Source organism: Centruroides vittatus, unplaced genomic scaffold, assembly GCF_030686945.1.
Source record: "Centruroides vittatus isolate TY-2023 unplaced genomic scaffold, ASM3068694v2 scaffold_435, whole genome shotgun sequence".
Classification (NCBI taxonomy): Eukaryota; Metazoa; Arthropoda; class Arachnida; order Scorpiones; family Buthidae; genus Centruroides; species Centruroides vittatus.
In genome coordinates, this window is record NW_027122708.1 from 5,237,873 (window position 1) to 5,258,241 (window position 20,369).

A 20,369-nucleotide genomic window follows, 5' to 3' on the forward strand; every position below is an offset into this window, starting at 1 on the left:
GAAAGAATGTAAGAAGTTGGAAAAGAAAAAAAAAAAAAAAAGATGGGAGGAAATCCGAGATGCAACCGAGAACAGATTGTGAAATGACGTTTAAGGATGAGAAAGGAAATAGATACCATTGAAATTTTGAAATGATTAAATATTAATGACACGTTTACGAATATTCCTACTTTCCAAACATTAATTTATATTAAATAAGCCGGTTTGTTTAGCGCTTATAAATTACAATATAATAAAAGTTTAAAATTAAGCGCGTATAAACTACTTATATATAGAATTAAAAAAAAAAAAAGGAAATAAACGCATCGTGTGCCACTCTAAATATAAAAATTATACGCTATTCTATCGCAAAAGATAATTTTTGAAAAATAAAGAAACCAATCACAAAATGATAAGTAAAATTGCGGTATTTTATGAATGCGGTGCTACCGTAGGAGTGCCTTGCTTATAGACGTCACATCTGCTTGATCTATATATGGCAAAAGCTCCGGTGCTGACGATCTCGGGCTCTCTTTTCGAAGTTCGATAAATTTTGATTTCGATGACAGCCACTTTCTCATAATACCTTTGTGAAATTCGTGTAATGAGGATATTGCCGACGAAAGGCTTTCGAGGAAAATTTATTTGATTTCTTTCATTTGTTATTCTATAATATATAATTAACAACGATGAGCAATCCTACCAATAACGAAGGTAAACAAATAATTTTTCACAAATATTTTTTTCTTTTTAGTGTAAAAATCTGAAAAATGATTTTTTTGCTCCATTTAATATATGCATTTTCTTTAAGGATAAAATAAACTTAGTGATTTATATTTAAATATATATATTATATATACACTAAGTGAAATAGATTATTAATTTATGTGAAATGCAATATACATATTTCTTCACAATTAAAAGCTTTATTTACAATATTTTACTTATAAATTAGAGAAGTTAAAACAGTCACCAATAGAATGAATTTTTTATTATATTGAAAATTTCATATATTTGAAAGTTTACTGTATAGATAATTCTTCAGAAAAAACATATTTGGATATTCTGTGCATGCTTATATTATGTGTGCATAAAACACTGCTATAGTTTATAATAGGAAATTAGTAGTTTTTTAATATTTTTGGATATGTATTCATTCATTTTCTAAAGCCCTTTCAAATACTAAAATTTTTGTTTCGAAGTTGTTAATCTTTTAACAGTGAATTAACAGTTGTGAAAATATTAGTAACGAATTCCTCCTACTAGCAAGAAAAATTTCATACTCTAGATGTCAATTTTTTTTTCTAAACTTCTATTTATAAAAAAATTGTTTAATTTATGTTATAGTTATACAGTATACTGTATATACATATCATTTGCAGATATATGTTTACATAAAAAGCATAATTACATAAAATAATAACTTTTTTTTTATATATAATGTAATGTTTATTTAATTTTAAGTATATAATAGTAATTCTACATAGTAATAATTGGAAAAAGCGATCCATAACATAGTTATTCCACACTTAAGTGGATATCCGTACATAATAGTAAATTTTATAAAACACAATTAAAATTTTTAAAGTATAAATTTATATTTTGAATATAAAAACTTTATAAAGAAGACTTTGTTTTTAAAATTAATAGATCTAACGTTAAATTCAGACTTATACAATATAATTAAACATTATACTTTATTTTTGAGAGTTTTGATTGTGGATAAACTTTAAAATATTGTTGTTATTTAACTTCTTTTTTTATAGAAATAAATTATTTAAAATGACTCATATTGCATAATTATTTACCAAATCTGTGATATTACTAATAATTCAAAAATGAAGTTTTTAAATTTTTTGCAGAGATATACATTACAATTTTAATTTTATTATATAAAAATTAGTCATTTTAAAATCTATTTAAATAAATCTTTTATTATAATTTCATAATATAGTTCATATAACCTTTATAAAACTAATGCAATTTTTTAAAAATCATTTAAATCAAAAGAAAATTGCAAATACTTATACTACTTAGAGTTAGATAACCTAATAAATAGGATTTAACAATTTGGAAGGCTTATCACACCAAGGCCAACAGAAAGAAGGACCAGGTCTTTTACAAAAAAGTTAGTTTTTAATAATCACATTTCAAATTTAGGTAAGGATGCATTTTGGTTACAAGGACCCCTCATCAGCTTATAAGCACATGGCACCCAACATAATAATTATAACACTAATAGTTAACCAATACAAAGGAATATCTAATATATACAGTGCACTGTATTTACAATTTTTAATAACAATATTTATTATTAATAGTGGAACCATCTATCAGAATTTGGAAAATGTGGGAGAAAATAAGACATTTACTGGTCCCAAATAATATGATATATCACATTGTATTGAAAAATTTTATGCTCGATAGTTTTAGTTCTTTAGTATATGGGTTACGTTAAAAATTGTAAATACAGTGCACTGTATATATTAGATATTCCTTTGTATTGGTTAACTATTAGTGTTATAATTATTATGTTGGTGCCATGTGTTTGTAAGCTGATGAAGGGTCATTGTAACCAAAATGCATCCTTACCTAAATTTGAAATGTGGTGATTAAAGACTAACTTTTTTGTAAAAGATCTGGTCCTTCTTTCTATTGGCCTTGGTGTAATAAACTCTCCAAATTGTTAGTTAAATCCTATTTATTAGGTTATCTATCTAATTTGTAGTCGTGGGCTAAAAGCATCGTTTATTATTACTTATAATACCATTTTAAAAATTGATTTAATTGTAGAATTTCTTGTAATAATGACAGAATATTTATTAAATAAAATATTTGCAAGTTAAATATATTTAATCAACATATTTCTTATCTATATAAATAAAAATGTAAATGCCCATTTGTTTCTAATCTCAAATCTCCAAAAATTCTTCACTGATTGCTTTGAAATTTTGACACAATGTTGCATTCGAATACGTGTGTGTTTTTATATAATATAGATGTCGAAATTCTCCCCTCCACGGGGAGAGGAACAAAATTAAAGCTTACCGTGAAGAACTCGGTTTCTATTATACTATTTTAGATGTAGTTTTTTGCGTTTTTGATTGCGTTTTAATAGGGTACGTCAAGAGAATGTACACTAATAAGGGATTTTTCGAAATTTCTCCCGTGGGGAAGTGTTATACATTTATAATAGATATATTTTGAGCCACAGCAATGCATGGCTGGGTCTGCTAGTTTATAATAAATGAAACTTCTGTTTTGTAACAAATTTTAACCTTTTAAAAGAAATTATTAATTTTATTCTGTAAAATTACAATTCATGAAAACTGAAGTGCAGAATTGATTTTATTTAAAAGTTTAAATAGTTAATAAATAAACAAATTCTTCAAATAGTTCATGTACAGTAAAACCTCTTTAAGATGACCACTCCCAAAATTTACAACACTGTCATCTTAACGGGATGGTCTTGTAAAAGTAGGTGATAATATAATGGATACAGGGTACTGTATATAGTATTATGTGAAATAGTAATATATCAGCTACATTACTTTAAAGTCTAATGTAATACTACATAGGCTACTGTGTAGTCAAAAATAGCTTTTTATAAATAATTTTTGCCTTGTATTGATTAACACTATACCACAAGAAAATTTATTTTATTAATACATCACATTTAATTCTGTGTACTGTACCTACATGAAGATGTAATGCATACAGTCTTGAATGTTTGATTTAAACCTTCTGTTGGCACATGTATGTCAGATGTGTGGGACTTTTTCCCATCTCCACAGAAGTGAGATATAGCTGAGTCCCTTCTCCTATATACCTCCTAGCATTACTCCTGGAATGCATCAATATGTGCAAGACCATTGATATAGTTTTTGGTGGATGGATACAGCTGCACTGCTTGAACTTGTAACTATTTTTATTACGATCATATCCAAATATTTCAGTTTTAGTTAGTTTTATGCCTTTAAATCAGGTTTCAGTTTCAATGATAAATGTAATGTGTGTACATTCTTCATTATAGCAGGAACTAGTATCTCTTAGATATAGTCAAACCTCTGTTTTTGAATATAATTCATTCCTAAAAGTTGTTCTAAAACAGGTTTGTTCTAAAACTGAAACAAATTTTTACATAAACAATATAAAATAAATTAATTCATTCTTGATCTCCCAAAATAAAGCCTCTTTTTATGTTTTTAGCCATATTTCGTGCTAAAAATGCCCACAAATGCAATGTATGTATATATGTAATGCTGTATATTATATATAATAAATTTAATTTAATAAATAAATATTTAATAAATTCAAGCACTTTTTAAAGACAGATTTTTGGATACCATTTATATTATGTGAATGTCAATTAATGGGATTTTTATTAATTTAATTTAGATTCAACTGTGGTGTATACCTTAGAACAGTAGTATCTTTTCCAGACGTGTACTGAAATCTAATTTAAAAAATAGCAACATCATTGGTGATTCATGTCATGATGTCTAATGATGTGGGCAATCTCTGTGCCACTAACTTTTGAATCGGTAGTCTTGTCGCCGATTGGTCAGGCCATCGACTGTCTTTAACACAGGGAGTTGACTGTCAGGGTCTCTCTAATCTGTGGTTGGCTCTTGCTGAGTAACTTGTTTGGCAACTGAGTTATCGTGCAGCAACTGGGAAAAATATGAATTGGAAATTCAGTTCATGAACAGATTTGTTTGAAAACTGAGGTTTGACTTCATTTGTTAACATATTTGTTTTAAGTACATTTGTCTTTAGCATTCCAAACCTGTATGCAATGATTGTGAACATGGGTTTGACCAATTTTTGACAAAAAATAATCAAACACATTTTTGTTTTTAACTACCGTATTTTACGGACTATAAGACGCATTTTTTTCTTTGAAAAATTGCCTCCAAAATTCAGGTGCGTCTTATAGTCCGTAGCATCTTATAGGTATGTTGCATGTGATCCTTGCATGTGATCTTTCAATCACATGCAAGGAGGGTCAAATATGGACGGACGTTTATAGAAAACCCAGCTATCAGCCCATTATTATACCAAAAAATTCTTTCGATCCTATGAATTTTAAGTATGCAGCTTTTCACGCCTGGATCAAACGTGCTCACACACATTGCACCAGTGTTATTGACACCTACAAGGAGTTAGATTACATCCGCACTACAGCATTACAACACGGATATCGGAGTAAGGAGATTGATGGGCTTATCGACAAATTTCGGAAGGCAAAAAATCGGCAGCTTCCTCCTATGAATCAAGGAAGAAAAGTGATTCTCAATTATTTTCCATTCTTGCACACGATGATTAAGAAAGTAGCCAGAAATAACAACACGAAGGTGTTGTATCGGCGTAATCCTACAGTATATCGATTATTAAGAAACGACAAGAAGAAAGAAAACCAGAGTTTTAAGACGGGGGTATATTCTATACCTTTAAAAGATCGCCGATTTAACACAGATCTGGTATACGTTGGTGCAACTATGAGACATTTAAAGCAGAGGCTTAAGGAGCATAGATACTCCATCAATAAGAGCTTAGATTCTACTGTGCTAGCAGCTTTCGCTAAGCATCAAGATGTCGACGTTCATTGGGACAAAGCATCTATTATCAGGGCCACGACCAACAAACAAATGCTGAAACATCTAGAAAAGCTGGAAATATACAAAGCCCACGTTAACACGGGTTGCATTAACCATAGGGATGCAGATGCTTTATCCACGGCATGGAAGTCGTTTTACCGAAATGCATAACGTTTCTTTTCTTGTAATAGAAATATTTTTGCGGAAGTATTTTTGTTATTTGTTTTTATTTTTATTCTTACTACGATATTTAGCGCATGCGCAGTTTTGTCAGTTTCTAATATACGACGGCATTTTTTACTTTGGAATTATTTTTGAATTTTAAATATTTGTATTGCTTGTGTTCTATTTTTTCTGCATTTTTTTAAAAAAAAAAAAAATGCTTAAAAATTAAAGTGCGTCTTATAGTCTGTAGCGTCTTATAGTCCGTAAAATACGGTAATTAAGTTGAAGTAATTAAGTTGAGGTTCCTTGTGATCTCAATCCATTTACCATGTTTGCAAAATTACAATGACAGTGTGTTCACAATTTTTTACTTTCAGTATAACAGTTATTTTTTGTTACTCAGAACATTTCTTAAACATTGATCTGTTTTCTGATTAGAAAGTTTCAAGTTCCTGAATTTTATAGGTACCAGATTGTTTTATCCTACAGTTAAAGGTACTTTTGTTATTAAAAAATAAAATTTTACACAAAAAGAGTTGTTTTATATAGTTTACTTTATTATACCTTATATTCATTAAAGTAATTTGAAATGAATACTTGCTTTTTCTGTTTTAACTTTTTCAAAAAGATGATGCCTTTTGATATTTCTTTTCTATTTGGTCAAATAGATCTTATTTCAAATCAAATGATTTCCAAAAAATGTCCAAATCACATCCAACTTTGTCATCATTGATTACTATTTTATCTATCCATATTAATGGAAAAGATTAAATTCATTGCCTTTGTTAAATTATTTATTTTTAATAAGAATAATGAACAGCCTAACTTGTTGTTGAGGATATTAAAGACAAATTGTGTTATTTTTCATGATAGGAATGGATAGGAGAAAATAGAGACATTGAAGTTGGAAAAAATGATTGCTGCATTAGGTATAAAAATTTGTTTCAGTGTAACATGTCCAACATTGTACAGTGTGTGTGCTCATGATTTCAATTTCATCACCCCATCTGGGATGATGAAACTAGTCACCTCAAAGAGGTTATTTCACACAAAGGGATTGAGTCTAGCTGGTTATTAGTCAGGGAAACAGGTAGTTAGTTAACGAGGATTAAAAACAGAGTCTATGGAATAAAAATTGTTATTAAAAAATCTGGTCATCTAAAGGCTTGGTTGGCTTAAAGGAATGGTCACCTGGAGAGGTTTTACTAATAGTTTTAAATAACTATCTTTTATGTTTAGACCAAAAAAATCTCCTTTATTGACCCCTGACGTTTTGTATTTTTGATCATAAAAGAATACATATAAGGTATTGGTGGATTGAATGTCAATACTGGTGTCTAATGCTAATGCAGACAAAGCCAAGGATTTTTAACCCTTTTAAAGGTTATCTTCAGGTTCTAAAGATGAAATACAAATTGAAGTGAAAATCAAATGCATTCTATTTTTAAGGAGGTTTATGCTTTAAAGACGTTTATAAATAGTTTACATAAGAGTGCTAGTGCTAAAAGTGCACTCTATTGGCAACCTTTCTAGAAGCTCAGGGACTTTGAGAAGGGTTGTGGTTTTGCTTCAGGTGCAAGTTTTCATCAAGCCAGCACTGGTTGTATAGTTTTAAGTGCATTGTTTTTGTCTGAAAGAGTGACAGCTTTGTGTAATTGTGACAATTCTTGTTTTTTGTAGAAAAACTCACTTTTTCTGGGTGTGTGTTAGTTAGTTTGTTTGTAGTGAAGATTTAAAAATCTGTGAGGCCTCATCATCCTTCTTTATAAGAAAGTCAGTCTTTCTAGGGATGATTTAGGATAGTCCATTCTCAAGATTAACAAGGGACAGGGAGATGGACAAGTGGACAACAGTAGCAATGTACAGGTCTGAAGTTTGAAAATTGCAACCCAGTAAACATGATTTTAAACTTAGATTTTATATATTGTATATTTCATATATTGTATATTTCATATATGAAATAATTTTTGAATCCTTTCCATTATTCAAGATATACTTAATTTTATAAATTTCTTCTTGTTTTAATAAAAATTAAACTTGTATTCTTATTTTTAGTAGTGATGTAACAAATATTCAGTTACTACCTGGTATTCGGCCTATTCGGCCTATTTTTCGCTATTTGGCCGAATACGGAATATTTAAATCACTATTTGGCCGAATACAGAATACCTAAGAACAGGAGTAATAAATAACAAAAACACAGTAAATTAATCATTTTGGTAACTTTTATTAATGCTGAACATTAAATTATAATTATTGAAGTTAATAAGAAATAGCATCTAACTCTAGTATTAAATTATTTCGTAATTAAATAATATTACAGCCTTTATCTAGCCCAATATCTTATGGGATTGATGGTGTGTAGGTTAGAATGTATTGGGCATTAACGTTATTGTTTAGTTAATTATGTTATATTCGTATTTGCATATATTTTAATATTTTTTACGATATTTTAAAATGATTTACAAAACATTTTATTGAAACTTATCGTATTTAATGAAAGAATTATTCATCTTCTAGAAATAGATAAATAACTAATATATAATTTATTTTATATATAAAGCAAAGAATGAGCATTTCCCATTATATACAAAAGATAACATTTGAAATCATGTTAATTTTAAAAATATTGACAAAAACAATAGTAACAAAATATTACAAAACTTCACAAATAGAAACCCCCAATAATATATTTGAATTGTTCCACAACTGGGGAGAAACTACACCATATGTCCCCACTAAAGTATATCCTTAGGGTACTGTTCAGTCTACAAATACATAGTAAAAACAAAATTTTAAAGAGTTAAAAAGATCGATTGCAAATAAAATAACTTAAAAGTTATAACTTACATCTAAATACCAATAACTGCCGAATTATATTGGGCTATTTACGGCTATTACATAAATTATAAACCAATTTGGCACTAGAGGTAGATGTTAGGCACCATCTCATATTAACTTTAATAATTATAATTTAATTAATTAATTTAAATAATTTAGACCTAGCGGGCCAATAGAGAGCAGGGTGCGTGATCCTTGCCATAATGCGGTTTGAGCGCCAATTTTCGTATGTGCATTAATCAAGCCGAATAGTTTGGCCAAATATTCAGCCATTCGGCCACGCTCCTGGGTGAATATTTGGTATTCGGCCCGAGGCCGAATATACTATTCGTTACATCACTAATTTTTAGGAATTCCAATTTTTATTAGCAACTTTAATGTTTTTTTTGATTTCTATCAATCCATATTTATAAATTATTTATTTGAATTGTATTTATTTATTTACTTACTGTTTTACTTTAGCTGTGTTACTTGTAATATTTTTTATTTTTTAATTTAGATATATTACGATATTTATTTGACTGGGTGTTATATTAAGAATCTTTATGAAGTGTTTATATTTTATTTATATGAAATAATGAGTTAATAACAAGGTAAAAATGGTTACAAATTTTATTAACAGCTATTTGTCTTCTTTACAACTCTCCAATTCTAAAATTATTCTGCTATTCTTACAACCCATCTTTTCCCTTCCTGTAAAGTGTTGGGCACAGATAAGAAATAGAATAAAAATATCTTCCTAATCCTGTGATTTTAGGAGCATTATAAATTTGTTAATATTTGTTATATAAAAAATATTGAAAAATGAAGTTTTGAATTAAAGGTTAAAAAAGTTTTTGTAAAAATTCTAAAAATTTGAATTGAAATGAATGAGTTTAAATAATAGGATATTGTGAAGTTGTTTTTCTATGATCTCTTATCTTTTTACTATTCAAATATGTCAACAGACTTTTTTTGATATTTGTTTAATATGCTGAAGAATTATTTATATATTTCATTTCAATTAAATATTTATATATATTTTATAATTTTTTAAATTTAGAAAAAAAATAAATAAATATGTTACTAGATAGATAAATAAATTTCTATTCTGATAAACACTTTTTAAAAATGATCATATATTTATTTAAGTATGTATGATTGAGCTGCAATTTGAAAAAATTGCAGACATAAATTCCCATTGTTGCCTGTCTGTCTGTCCTTTATTAATCTTGAACAGTATTAGATACATGAAAGTCGAAACCAGATACGGAAAGCTTAAGGGTAAGAGGCTTCAATTAACTATATATGAACTTCCAGTCTAGACTGGAAGTCATGTTATTTTAATTCAAAAGTTTTCTCCTGAACAGAGTTAGATAGATGACCAGCATGATTCTATTGTCAGCAGGAAAAGTATGATGTAAAGGGACAAGACGCTAGTAAATTGAAAGCATTATAACGAAAAAATTGCAACCCAGCATTGTGTTGATCTCACAATAAATAATTGCTTGTTTCATTTATTCCTTAATAAAATTATCTATTTTATATTGAAGAAAAGTAATTTTTGGTTTGAGATGACTAGATTTTTCAACTTATAATAAATATTCTGAAAACATATCAATAATTTTATAATGAGTATAAAAGTTAATTCTAGATTTTGAGGAATATTTACAATGAAGTTGTTTTTAAATTAAGAACTTCTAAGAAAAAAAAAATTGTAGTGTATTTGGCATTTCTCCCATTTTGTCTCTAGTTTTTCAAATATTGTAATTGGATATCCATTGAAATATTCAGAATAGAATAGATTGATAGTCTAGTCTGGTGATAAAATGAGATTTTCTATTGATCATAAGCATTATTTGTTCAATAATATCTATTCCTTTGTTGGATTTATCTTTATAATTTATATATTAAACTAAGTGAAATTATAAATTAATCTATGATTATACCAAATTCATTAGGCCATAAATTGGCTAATTAAATATATAGCCTATGGTAGATATAAAAGAATTTGGACTGAAGGTAACTAATTTAAGTTGCCATCTTGTATTAAATTTAGTACAGTAAGACTCTGCCTAACGCTGCCTCGTTTAACACTGATTCGATATAACATGGTGTGCTTGAAGCCTTAAAAAAAAGCTCAAAATTTATGCTGATTTAAATTATTGTGGCATTTCATTGATTTGTATATAATACAATTATTTATGAACATGAACCAATCAGAAAAAGGTGGCAAAAAGGTGCACTTTCTTTAAATCTATATTTGTTTGGTGCAATTTTAGAAAAAATATAACATCGTGGATGCCATAAGCAATATTGACTTCACTTGGCAAGAATTAACTGATAAATGTACAAATGAAGTGTGGAAGAAGTTATGGTTGAAGGTATCCAAAAATTCTGAATGAGAAGAGCCTATCGCTGTATCATTAGGTTGACTTTGGTCAACCTAATCAATACAGCAGGACTAGGAGATGTAGACAAGCAGGATATTGAGGAGTTACTGCAGGTTTCTGGTGAGAGTCTTACCAATGATGACCTTCAAGAATTGGTAGAACAAGGAATTCATGTAGAACTGGAAAATAGAGATTCTGAAAACAAAGAACCGAAAAACTTTCTCTACAGATTTCCTTAGTAAAAGTTTGGTAATGATGACCGAAAACGTTGATCAAATTGTAGCGAATGATCCAGATTTTGAAAGGAGTGCAAAAGCAAAACGAGGCATTTTGGATGCAATCTTCTGTTACCGACATTTGCTTAAGGAAAGAAAAAACGACAAATGAAACTTTACAACTTTATTGCAAAAAAACAAGAATTTCAGAAAAGTCAGGACCTTCATCACAAAAAATGAACTTTACATTTTTGTGTGCATGTTTGTGTTATTTAACATATATTATTATACAAATTAATATAAAAATTTGTTTATTTTTGGTTGCGTGTTCCCCTATCTCTATTTACTCTATGTTAAAATGACCTCATTTGATGCTGTTTCGTTTAGCACTTTGTTGTCCAGCAATGCATCCCCCACATTAAGCAGGGTCTTATTGTAATTATAATTAAATTAATTTAGAATATTCTGGAATAAAACATTGATCTGGAGCATTTTGCACTGATACTTTTGTTCACAGTGCAAGTTCAATGTCAAATCTGGGGAACAAGGTGGCCTTGCTATCAACTCTGATGATCATCCACAGATCTGGAAAATATTTGAGGAAATCTCAGACATTTGACATTTCTCAAATTTTTTCCTAGGGGTTTCATTAAAGTTCTAGTATTAATTCTACCCTTTACTACAAATCTTGCTGAGCTCAAAACTCAAATCACTTTCATTGTTATCAAAGTGACAAAGATAATGCTATTTCAAGTTTGGCATGAAATTGAATTTAGGTGATGACTTGGAGGAAATGACTGAGGTAAAACTTGATGTGTTTTTCTATAAGTTAATGCCTTGACTGTTTCTGTAAGTCTTGATTAAAATTATGTATGCTTTCAGAGTTGTATGAGTGCTTTTTTGAATCACTCTTTATTTTATTGTTGAGAAAGTTACCTGTTACAAACACATTGAACCCTGAAAATATCTTTTGATCTTTTTAAAGTTAAGGTTCATTTTTCATTGGGCTGCAATTTAAAAAAATTGTAGACCTATAAATTCCCACTGTCATCTGTCCGTTTGTCCAAGAATGGAGTTAGATAGATGCAAGACAACACCAGATATGGAAACCTTAGGGGTAGGAGGCCCCAATTAACTATATAAGAACTTAAGATGCAAACCGGAAGTCATGTTATTTTAATTCTAAAATTTTTCCTGTAAGGTGTTAGATAGATGACCTATTGTTAAAGGAAAAGTATGATGTACAGGGGCCAAGCCATTAGTAATTTGAGGTGGAGAGCACATTTTAAATTAAATACATTAAAAATATGATTGTCACAATACCAGGCTGCAATTTTTAATGTCACAATAAGTAATTGCTTGTTAAATATATCTTTCTTATGTAAAAAAAATCAATTACTTCCATCTGAAGATTATGTAATAAACATTACAGTTGAAGCAAACTCTAGTCTTAAACTGAAAACAACCTGTAATAAAAGTTATGATGGGATATATGTTCATTTTTGTACAGAAGTGATGCAATATCTTTTTATAAAATAGGACTAGCTGAATACTTTCAGATTTGCAAATTATTTGTGAACTAGAAATAGGTTTGCCTTATTAGTGTTTATTTGAAGAAAATCTTACAAAAAATGTTGAAACCAAAATGTTAAGCAAAGTAAGTTACAGTGAAAATCAAATATTTCATTCAAAAGTATGTTAACAGAAGTTACTTTTTGTATTTGTCATTGTTATTCATTAAAATAATTAATTGAAGAATGCATATAATATCAAGCAGTAAATATTTAGCACTCTTTTTTTCAGTATTTTATTCTTGTTTTGTATTATAATTAATGTACTAAATCTAGATACTAAAATTTCAAGATGTTAGTCATAGATTTATTACCTTATATTAAATCTATCTGAATATTGAAAAAACTGACAATATCAATCTTAATTTCTGTTTATAATTTGCTAAAACTTTATAAGCAATATAACTTTTAAGAACAATATTACAGAATAAGTCATCTTTTAATGTGTAAGTTTGAGTAAGCCCAGTTTTGTCCAATGGCATGAAAACTATAATTGTTGTTACCAAATATTAATTTAATAACTTTAATAAATTTTTCTATTAATATTTGATTTATAGTGGTCTAAAAATATCTTTACACCTCAAATGAAAAACGAGTGCACAAGACTTTGCACATTTATTATTGCATTAACTACAGCGAAATTTTTGAATTTCACCATTATTTTTTGTATATATTTATATACAAGTAATAGATTTATCGAATTATTGTTGAATTTGTGCGAAATTACGTTAACGGAATGTTTAAAATATTAGATACTACTAAAAGTTCCGTTAGATGTTAAAATATCAGATTTATGGTCTTGCCATGAATCAGTGTATAATTCGGTTAATAATAATGTAATCGGATCGTGTTTGCAACCTCCAGCATTTATTTCCCACTTCATAGAACCAATTTTACTGTTTATAAAGAAATTCGACTACAGTAATTGTAAATGATTACAAATGTACAGTACTTGTATCGTTCCTCAACCACGTTATAACGGAACGACATTAAGTGAGGACTTGCTATACAGTAAGTCAAAAGAAGATTGGATTTAAAATGGGTTTATATTGAACCATATTTATAAACGGGAATCTAAGTACAGTGTTGTCGAGTAATGTGCTTTCTTTTATTACTACCTTCAAATTGATTCCAGAAAAATTAGTCTTTAGGCGCGTTTTATTTGCCTAAGCATAAAATAAGTTTTTTTTCATGGTAATTTTGATTTTATCACACGTTATTATAATTACATCGAATATATAGAAAGATCACTTATGTAGAAAATAAGTATTTCCATATAATTATAGAAGAAAGAGTATTTATATGTTTCTTCTAAAACTGAAAACTTAATCGGAAATTAGAAAATTCTTGGGAATTCCGTAATCCTGCGTCTACAGGTGTATAAGAATACTACTGGTAATTCAACGATCCAAAACTACAGGTTATTATTTTTATTTATGATTACATATATGTATGTAATTACGCAGGATTACGGAATTCCCAAGAATTTTCTAATTGGAATATAGCTGGTATCCCTCCCAACAAGAAAGGAAATTAAACGGAAATTGTTGACTTCTGGCGATTATTCATTTTTTATTATTATTAAATGCCACAATGTCACATATACAATAATAAAATATTAAATAGATACTGATAAAAAAATTTTCCAAAGTGATTATATTAACACGAAGATGTATATGATGTTACCGCAATGCATCAATAACGCATTTGTATTTAACGTTACATATTCCGTTTTCATTCGTTCGATATTGATTCTATCGCTTCAATGATATAATATATAAATAATATTTTTTGTATTTTCTAGAGTTCGGATCATTTGTTTGAAATTATGCAATTCTTAGGTTTTTAAGATATGATTTTTTTAAAAAAATTTACAGCTTGCGCCATTATCACTATGTTGTTTTCTTTATATAGGCTGCGCGCTAGAGGAAAATTGCCGATTAGCTACTCTAAAGTAGCAGTAGCCTACGCTATTAAATAAACAGTTTTATATTCGAGGAAATGATGTGTTAAATTGGCAAATTAAATTGTTTTCTTTATATTAAAAATTGTAAATATTTGAAGAGAATTTACAAAATTGAACTATTTTTATATCGATTAATTCGCAATAGATAATAACGTTGACTGTTCATTAGTTCCAAACTTGCAATTTTGTATAAATAAAATATTGATCAAATAATCAATATATATATATATAAACAGACCATTAACTACAAAATTTCTTTACTACTGTACTTAATAATTTTAAAATAATAAACGTTTAATAATAAATCTAACAATTATTTAATTAAATATATTATTAGTGTATAGTTTTGAAAGCTGGAAAAAAATCAAATCATTATAAATAATAATTAGAAAATTCGTCTAACACATGATTTAATAGAAAGTTAAGTGATTTTATAACTGACGAAATCGACAATTTAGAACTGGATTAGTGAAATAAGATTATCAAAAACAATTCGGAAAATTAGTTTTAAGTTTAATACGTAACTAATAATTATGTAAATATTTAAAGTTAATATCTTATACATTTAATAATATCTTTAATACAATATTATAATATACGGGGGGGTGCAAAAGTAGGTATAGGTCTACAGTTGTTGTTATGGGGGGAAAACAATCAGGGAGAAAACAGGAAGAAAAAACATTTATTTTTATGTACAAATTAAATCACAAATAAGGAATACGAACTAATAAAAGATACAAATGTTTGGTGTTCATTATTATTTTTATTTCTCAGATACTGTCAACTGGATACCTACTTTTGCACCCACTGTATACTGTATACTATTATACAAATATTCATATAGTTGGTCCGCTTATTGTAATCGTTGATATTGTTATCGGTCGTCTAATATTATCAGTCAACCTATCCCAAAACATATAAATTAAATAATACAAAACTTGTCATTTCCTTCCAGCAATGAGAGCTCTTACAATTTTGTGGCAATTGCGAAAAAACGAGGAAGGATTTGCCATAACTGCCAACATACCAAAATAAAAAAAAAAAAAAAATCCTGTCAGTCATTGACATTCGTGAATGGGAGGAGGATTACCGTATTTACTCGAATATAAGACGACCTGGAATATAGGACGAGGTGTGACTTTAAAGATCAAAATAATAAAAAAATTAGATTTATTAATACAATTCTAATTTTATTTCGTTTAATCACAAGTAAAATATTAAATGAACATAGTACATGCACACATTGTCCCGTAAAAATTACTGGCATTTTAAACTTCAAGGAAAATTCTTTAAAATCGACAACATAATTTGTTTGTGTAAAGCTGAACCTTTTTTGCCAATTCATAACAGTCGAATCCACTCTCCGTCGATTACACTTATGAGTTTCTCCGAATTCTGATTTCCGAATAATCATCTCTTTTCAACTGGGAATGGATTAAAACTCATATCGGGCTCCCGTGTGATTTTTGGAATTGGGATTTCGATCTGGAATTCAATTCAAAAGCTTTGCTTTTCCTATTGCTATTCGTCTTTGAATCGTTCTTGTATATTGTCAGGAGTAAACGACCCAGATAAAATACTTTTGTTTTTAAATACAAGAGGGTAAGCATCCGGTAAAAAATGCAAATACACTGTTCACAAAAATTATTTGCAAAAACGCAAAGAATCTTTCGCTTGCGCGTATAGGACGACCTAGGAATTTGAAGCTGTGATAAATGAATAAAAACCTCGTCTTATATGCGAGTAAATACGGTATTTTTCTGTCCCATGCTTACACATTAAACTGATTTTCCAGTATGCGGCACACACACACAAATGAAAACTTTAAAGTTTATTTTCATAATTAGCATTTGTTTATCTCTAATCGCTTTCCTTTGTTTTTATTATTTAAGTCTACTGTGGTAATTATCCTAATTGAACAAATCAATTTTTCTCCAGTAAGGAAGCTGGTGAAAAATTGATTAAATTCAAATAATACGTACTTTCTCTGCAATTTATTTTTGCCATTTCTTTCTCGTTCTCTGAGCTATGCATATTTTCTTCCTTATTAATATGAAGGGAAAGGAGCTTGACTAACTGATTATTTTTGAAATTTGCGGTGGCGAACTAACGAAAATTCATTCTTAATTAAAATTAAAGACAAAGTCCGTCGAAAAAGTCATCTAGTTTACTCATGTTCTGGAATATATTCCATGACGATCTGACCTTTCCTTTTAGACTACTTGGTCGCCAAAATTTTTTTAAATAACACTTTAAAAAAGTGGAATCTTTTAATCGAATATTTTTTTGTTTTAAGGTCTCTCTTTAATTTTTGGCGACCAAGTAGCCTAAAAGGAAAGGTCAGATCGTCATGGAATATATTCCAGAACATGAAAATGAATAAAAGGTGACTTTTTTTCCAACGGGCTTTGTCTTCAGTTTTAATTAATAATAATAAATTTTACCATTCGGAAATTGGAAGATTCATCTGATTAGCAGAAGTCTGCATACTTTGAAATTTTTAAATAAACTAATAAACTTAGTTTGAAGGAATACAGCAACGGAATACTCGGACCATGCTGCTAAGGGGAGTTGCCTTCTGGGAGAACTTTCTCCACTCTCTATTCCTGTCCTGGCTCTTCAGCGTTACACGTGAAGAAATCCTGGAAAATTCTAAAACTCTACGCGGCCAGCCCATTGGCCAGATGCAAATCCATGACCGGGATTTTTCTTGAAAAATTCCATACATAGCTGAAGTTTCTTTTGATTATTGAGGAATTACGTAAGAAAAAAAAATACAGAATTTATTTTACAAATAACAATCACTGTATGTCTATATCATCTGTCATAAGTTTTTTCTTTTTTTTTGTAATTTTAATACCCTAAACTGGAATAATAATTTTTTACCATGCCTAGTTCTTTTGATAAAACTTTGTTTTTAATTAATGATAAATTCACTATTTGTCTAATTGTGTTCTCTAGAAATTTTGACAGTTGCATATTCTTTGTTTTAGATCAGCTGTAGGGTTTGGAGAAAATATACTGATAGGTAACTCTAAAATAGAGTTATCCATCAGTAGCCGAATACTGAATACTGGAGCCATGGAATCACACCTGACCAACGGGGTAGCCGCGGAAAATTTTACGAGCTTTTTTCGCGTGTCTAACACCTAAATAAGGGCAGAAAGTTCTTCAGAGAGGCGCATTCCTTTGGTAGAATGTCCATTTTTACGTTTCCTTGTTTCATCATTTCAGATCTAAAATACAGGAATGTATTTCTCCTTGCAGGTGATTGATAATCTAGAAAATTGACTATGGTGTGTTAAATACTGCCCCTATTACGCTATATTTTGATACTGCCTACCAGGGCCGTTGAGAGTGGAGGGAAGCTGGGGATTTTTGGAATAAGGATGAGTTTTAAAAAATTTAAATGTCAATAATAATTGTTTTTAATTTTAACTCTTACAGGAGTAAAAATGATTAATGCTACCACTCCAACTTTTACTCTATCCCAGGACCGGCGTAAACTTTTTCGGCGCTGGGTTCCAGAATTGTGTGAAGCCAAACTAAAAACACATCTGTATGTACGGTACTTCTAAATTTTATAATACTTTATTATAAGTACAAATTGCGAGTATTTAGTGGTTATTCAAAAATGTCGTAACCAATTTTAAGTCCTTTTTGATTACCTGACCCCTTCCTTGTCACATAGTCACCAATTTGTAAACATTCCCGTCCTGATGCCGCACTGAATCAGTCACCCCCTCGATATTAAAATGAAGCATTTTTGTAAAACTGATCTACAGTACATTAATTATTATTTCCTGTTAACGCAAGGCTAATTTTCAAAATATACCAATAAAACGTTACTACAGAAATTTCGTTTTATCCGTTTACGACATAAGTGATCTGCCAAAGGGGAATGCCTCCAGGAAGGTTTTTTAAATGGGAAACTGGCCCCTATTTAGGTGTTACAAAAGTAAAGAAGACCCCGAAAGTCATGTGGCCAGCCCGTTGGCGACGCGCGAAACCACGATCAGTTTTATCCACTCGGTCACTGGTGGGCATTTACTACAGAAGAGACTGATGACATTGTACTAAGTTATTACTAGACAAGATATGTATACCAGTATATCTTTCAGCGATATTTTGTAAATGTTAAATTGTTGCCATAATCCTTTCATATAAGTTTACTAGTACATCGTGTGACTTTGTCGTATCGCGATAGAATTGACGCGGAGCCGGAAAGAAAGGCACATAAGAGGCGATCCTTGTACAGTACCTGCTGGCTGAGAGTCACGATCCTTGCACTTGCTGACACGGAGATGCGATCCAAGAACAAAGCAATAGCCATCGATTTCTTTCTTTCTTGTGTTTCGTTCGTTTTTCGCGCCTTTTTCCCGTTAGGCGTACATAATGTTTTTCTTTTTTGATCCCATTAGGCGCGCTCAGTCGCATCAGAGAGCATGGACATTGTCAGTTTAACCCTCTGTTTATCGAAAACTGATCAATCCCTACTTTTTACATTTAAATGGACACTCATTACATTTTTTGATTTCTCATTGCAATAAATAGAAAATGGCAAAGTTTTATCAAAATCGATCGAACAGAAATTTTGAGAACGAACAAATTCTGTAACTACATAGAAGAGACTTCGCCAACGCTCCGCCTCAACTAAAACGCTCCCATCAGAGCATATTTAGTACTAACGTGCAACAATTTAAGTAAGAACTTTCTGTGTGATCATTATTCGAAATACTTCTGCATGATAATTTTGATAAAAATTATTTCAAAAAGGAAAATTTTTGAGAATCTTTAGGACATCATTATTCTACTAACACTTCCTGCTTCCTGTCACAATCTGATACCGAAACTTGTTCATATTGTTGGAATCAACGATTGAAATTATTGTTAAATGCTATAGGACAACGCATTGTGTCTCGGTGATGTTTTGTAAATATTTTTCCGTTACGTAATAAAAGGCTGGCGCTGTTAACTCCTCGGGGTGACCTCGTTTCACTCTTCCCTTTTCAGCGCTGACCTTCCGTGAGTCAAGACAGTGTAATCTTTGTGTATTCTTTGTTTCTTTGTTACATAACCAGTTACGCGAATCCAACCAGTTTTTACTAATCTCCGACAAGCAACATCAAGTCTAACACACATTCCTCCTCCTGCAATAGCAGATTATGTTGCTTTGAAGCTGTAGGTGCAATTTTGTTATAAGGCCCTTTATGTAAAAGTGTTTTTATTTTTAATATTAAAAACGCAATAAAATCGTTCAATGATCAAGCTTTTTAAACGTTCACTAAATTTTTAGTGGCATATTAACTTTTTGCTACGTAATTATGAGGTCCCTGGAGACGACGATGCCCTAGGCGTGTGCCTATTTGGTAATCTACTACTGCGTATTTGAACGACTCCATACTTACATATAACTTATAGTTAGGGTAAACTAGATATTTTTTAGTTTAAATTTTTATCTATTGTATTTTATGGCATAGCCTTTAAAATGCAATTTTTGTTCATAAAAAAACTCAAAAAATGCCCTGCGTCTTATGTAAAGCTGTAATGGTCGTGGGTTCACGTCTTGCCAATGAACTGGTCATGTGGAGTTTTCCAAGTTTTCTTCACGTTTGTAACATTAAATAGGGCAGTTTCCTATTGAAAGTCTTCCCAGGAGG

The 20,369-nt window shown here is 29.7% G+C and overlaps 1 protein-coding gene across 2 annotated transcripts in view; it reads left to right on the top strand.

Annotated features, from left to right (window-relative positions):
• Positions 1-388: 388 nt before the first annotated feature.
• The window catches only part of LOC136989054 (uncharacterized), a 95,034-nt gene continuing 75,053 nt past the window's right edge, over positions 389-20,369 (top strand). The window contains exon 1 of one of the 2 annotated variants that reach the window (XM_067287141.1): positions 389-693. In XM_067287141.1, coding sequence (XP_067143242.1) covers positions 669-693 — 25 coding nt within the window. In that variant the 5' untranslated portion in view covers positions 389-668. The remainder of the gene's footprint in view (positions 694-20,369) is intronic. The other variant, XM_067287142.1, reaches the window with a different exon arrangement.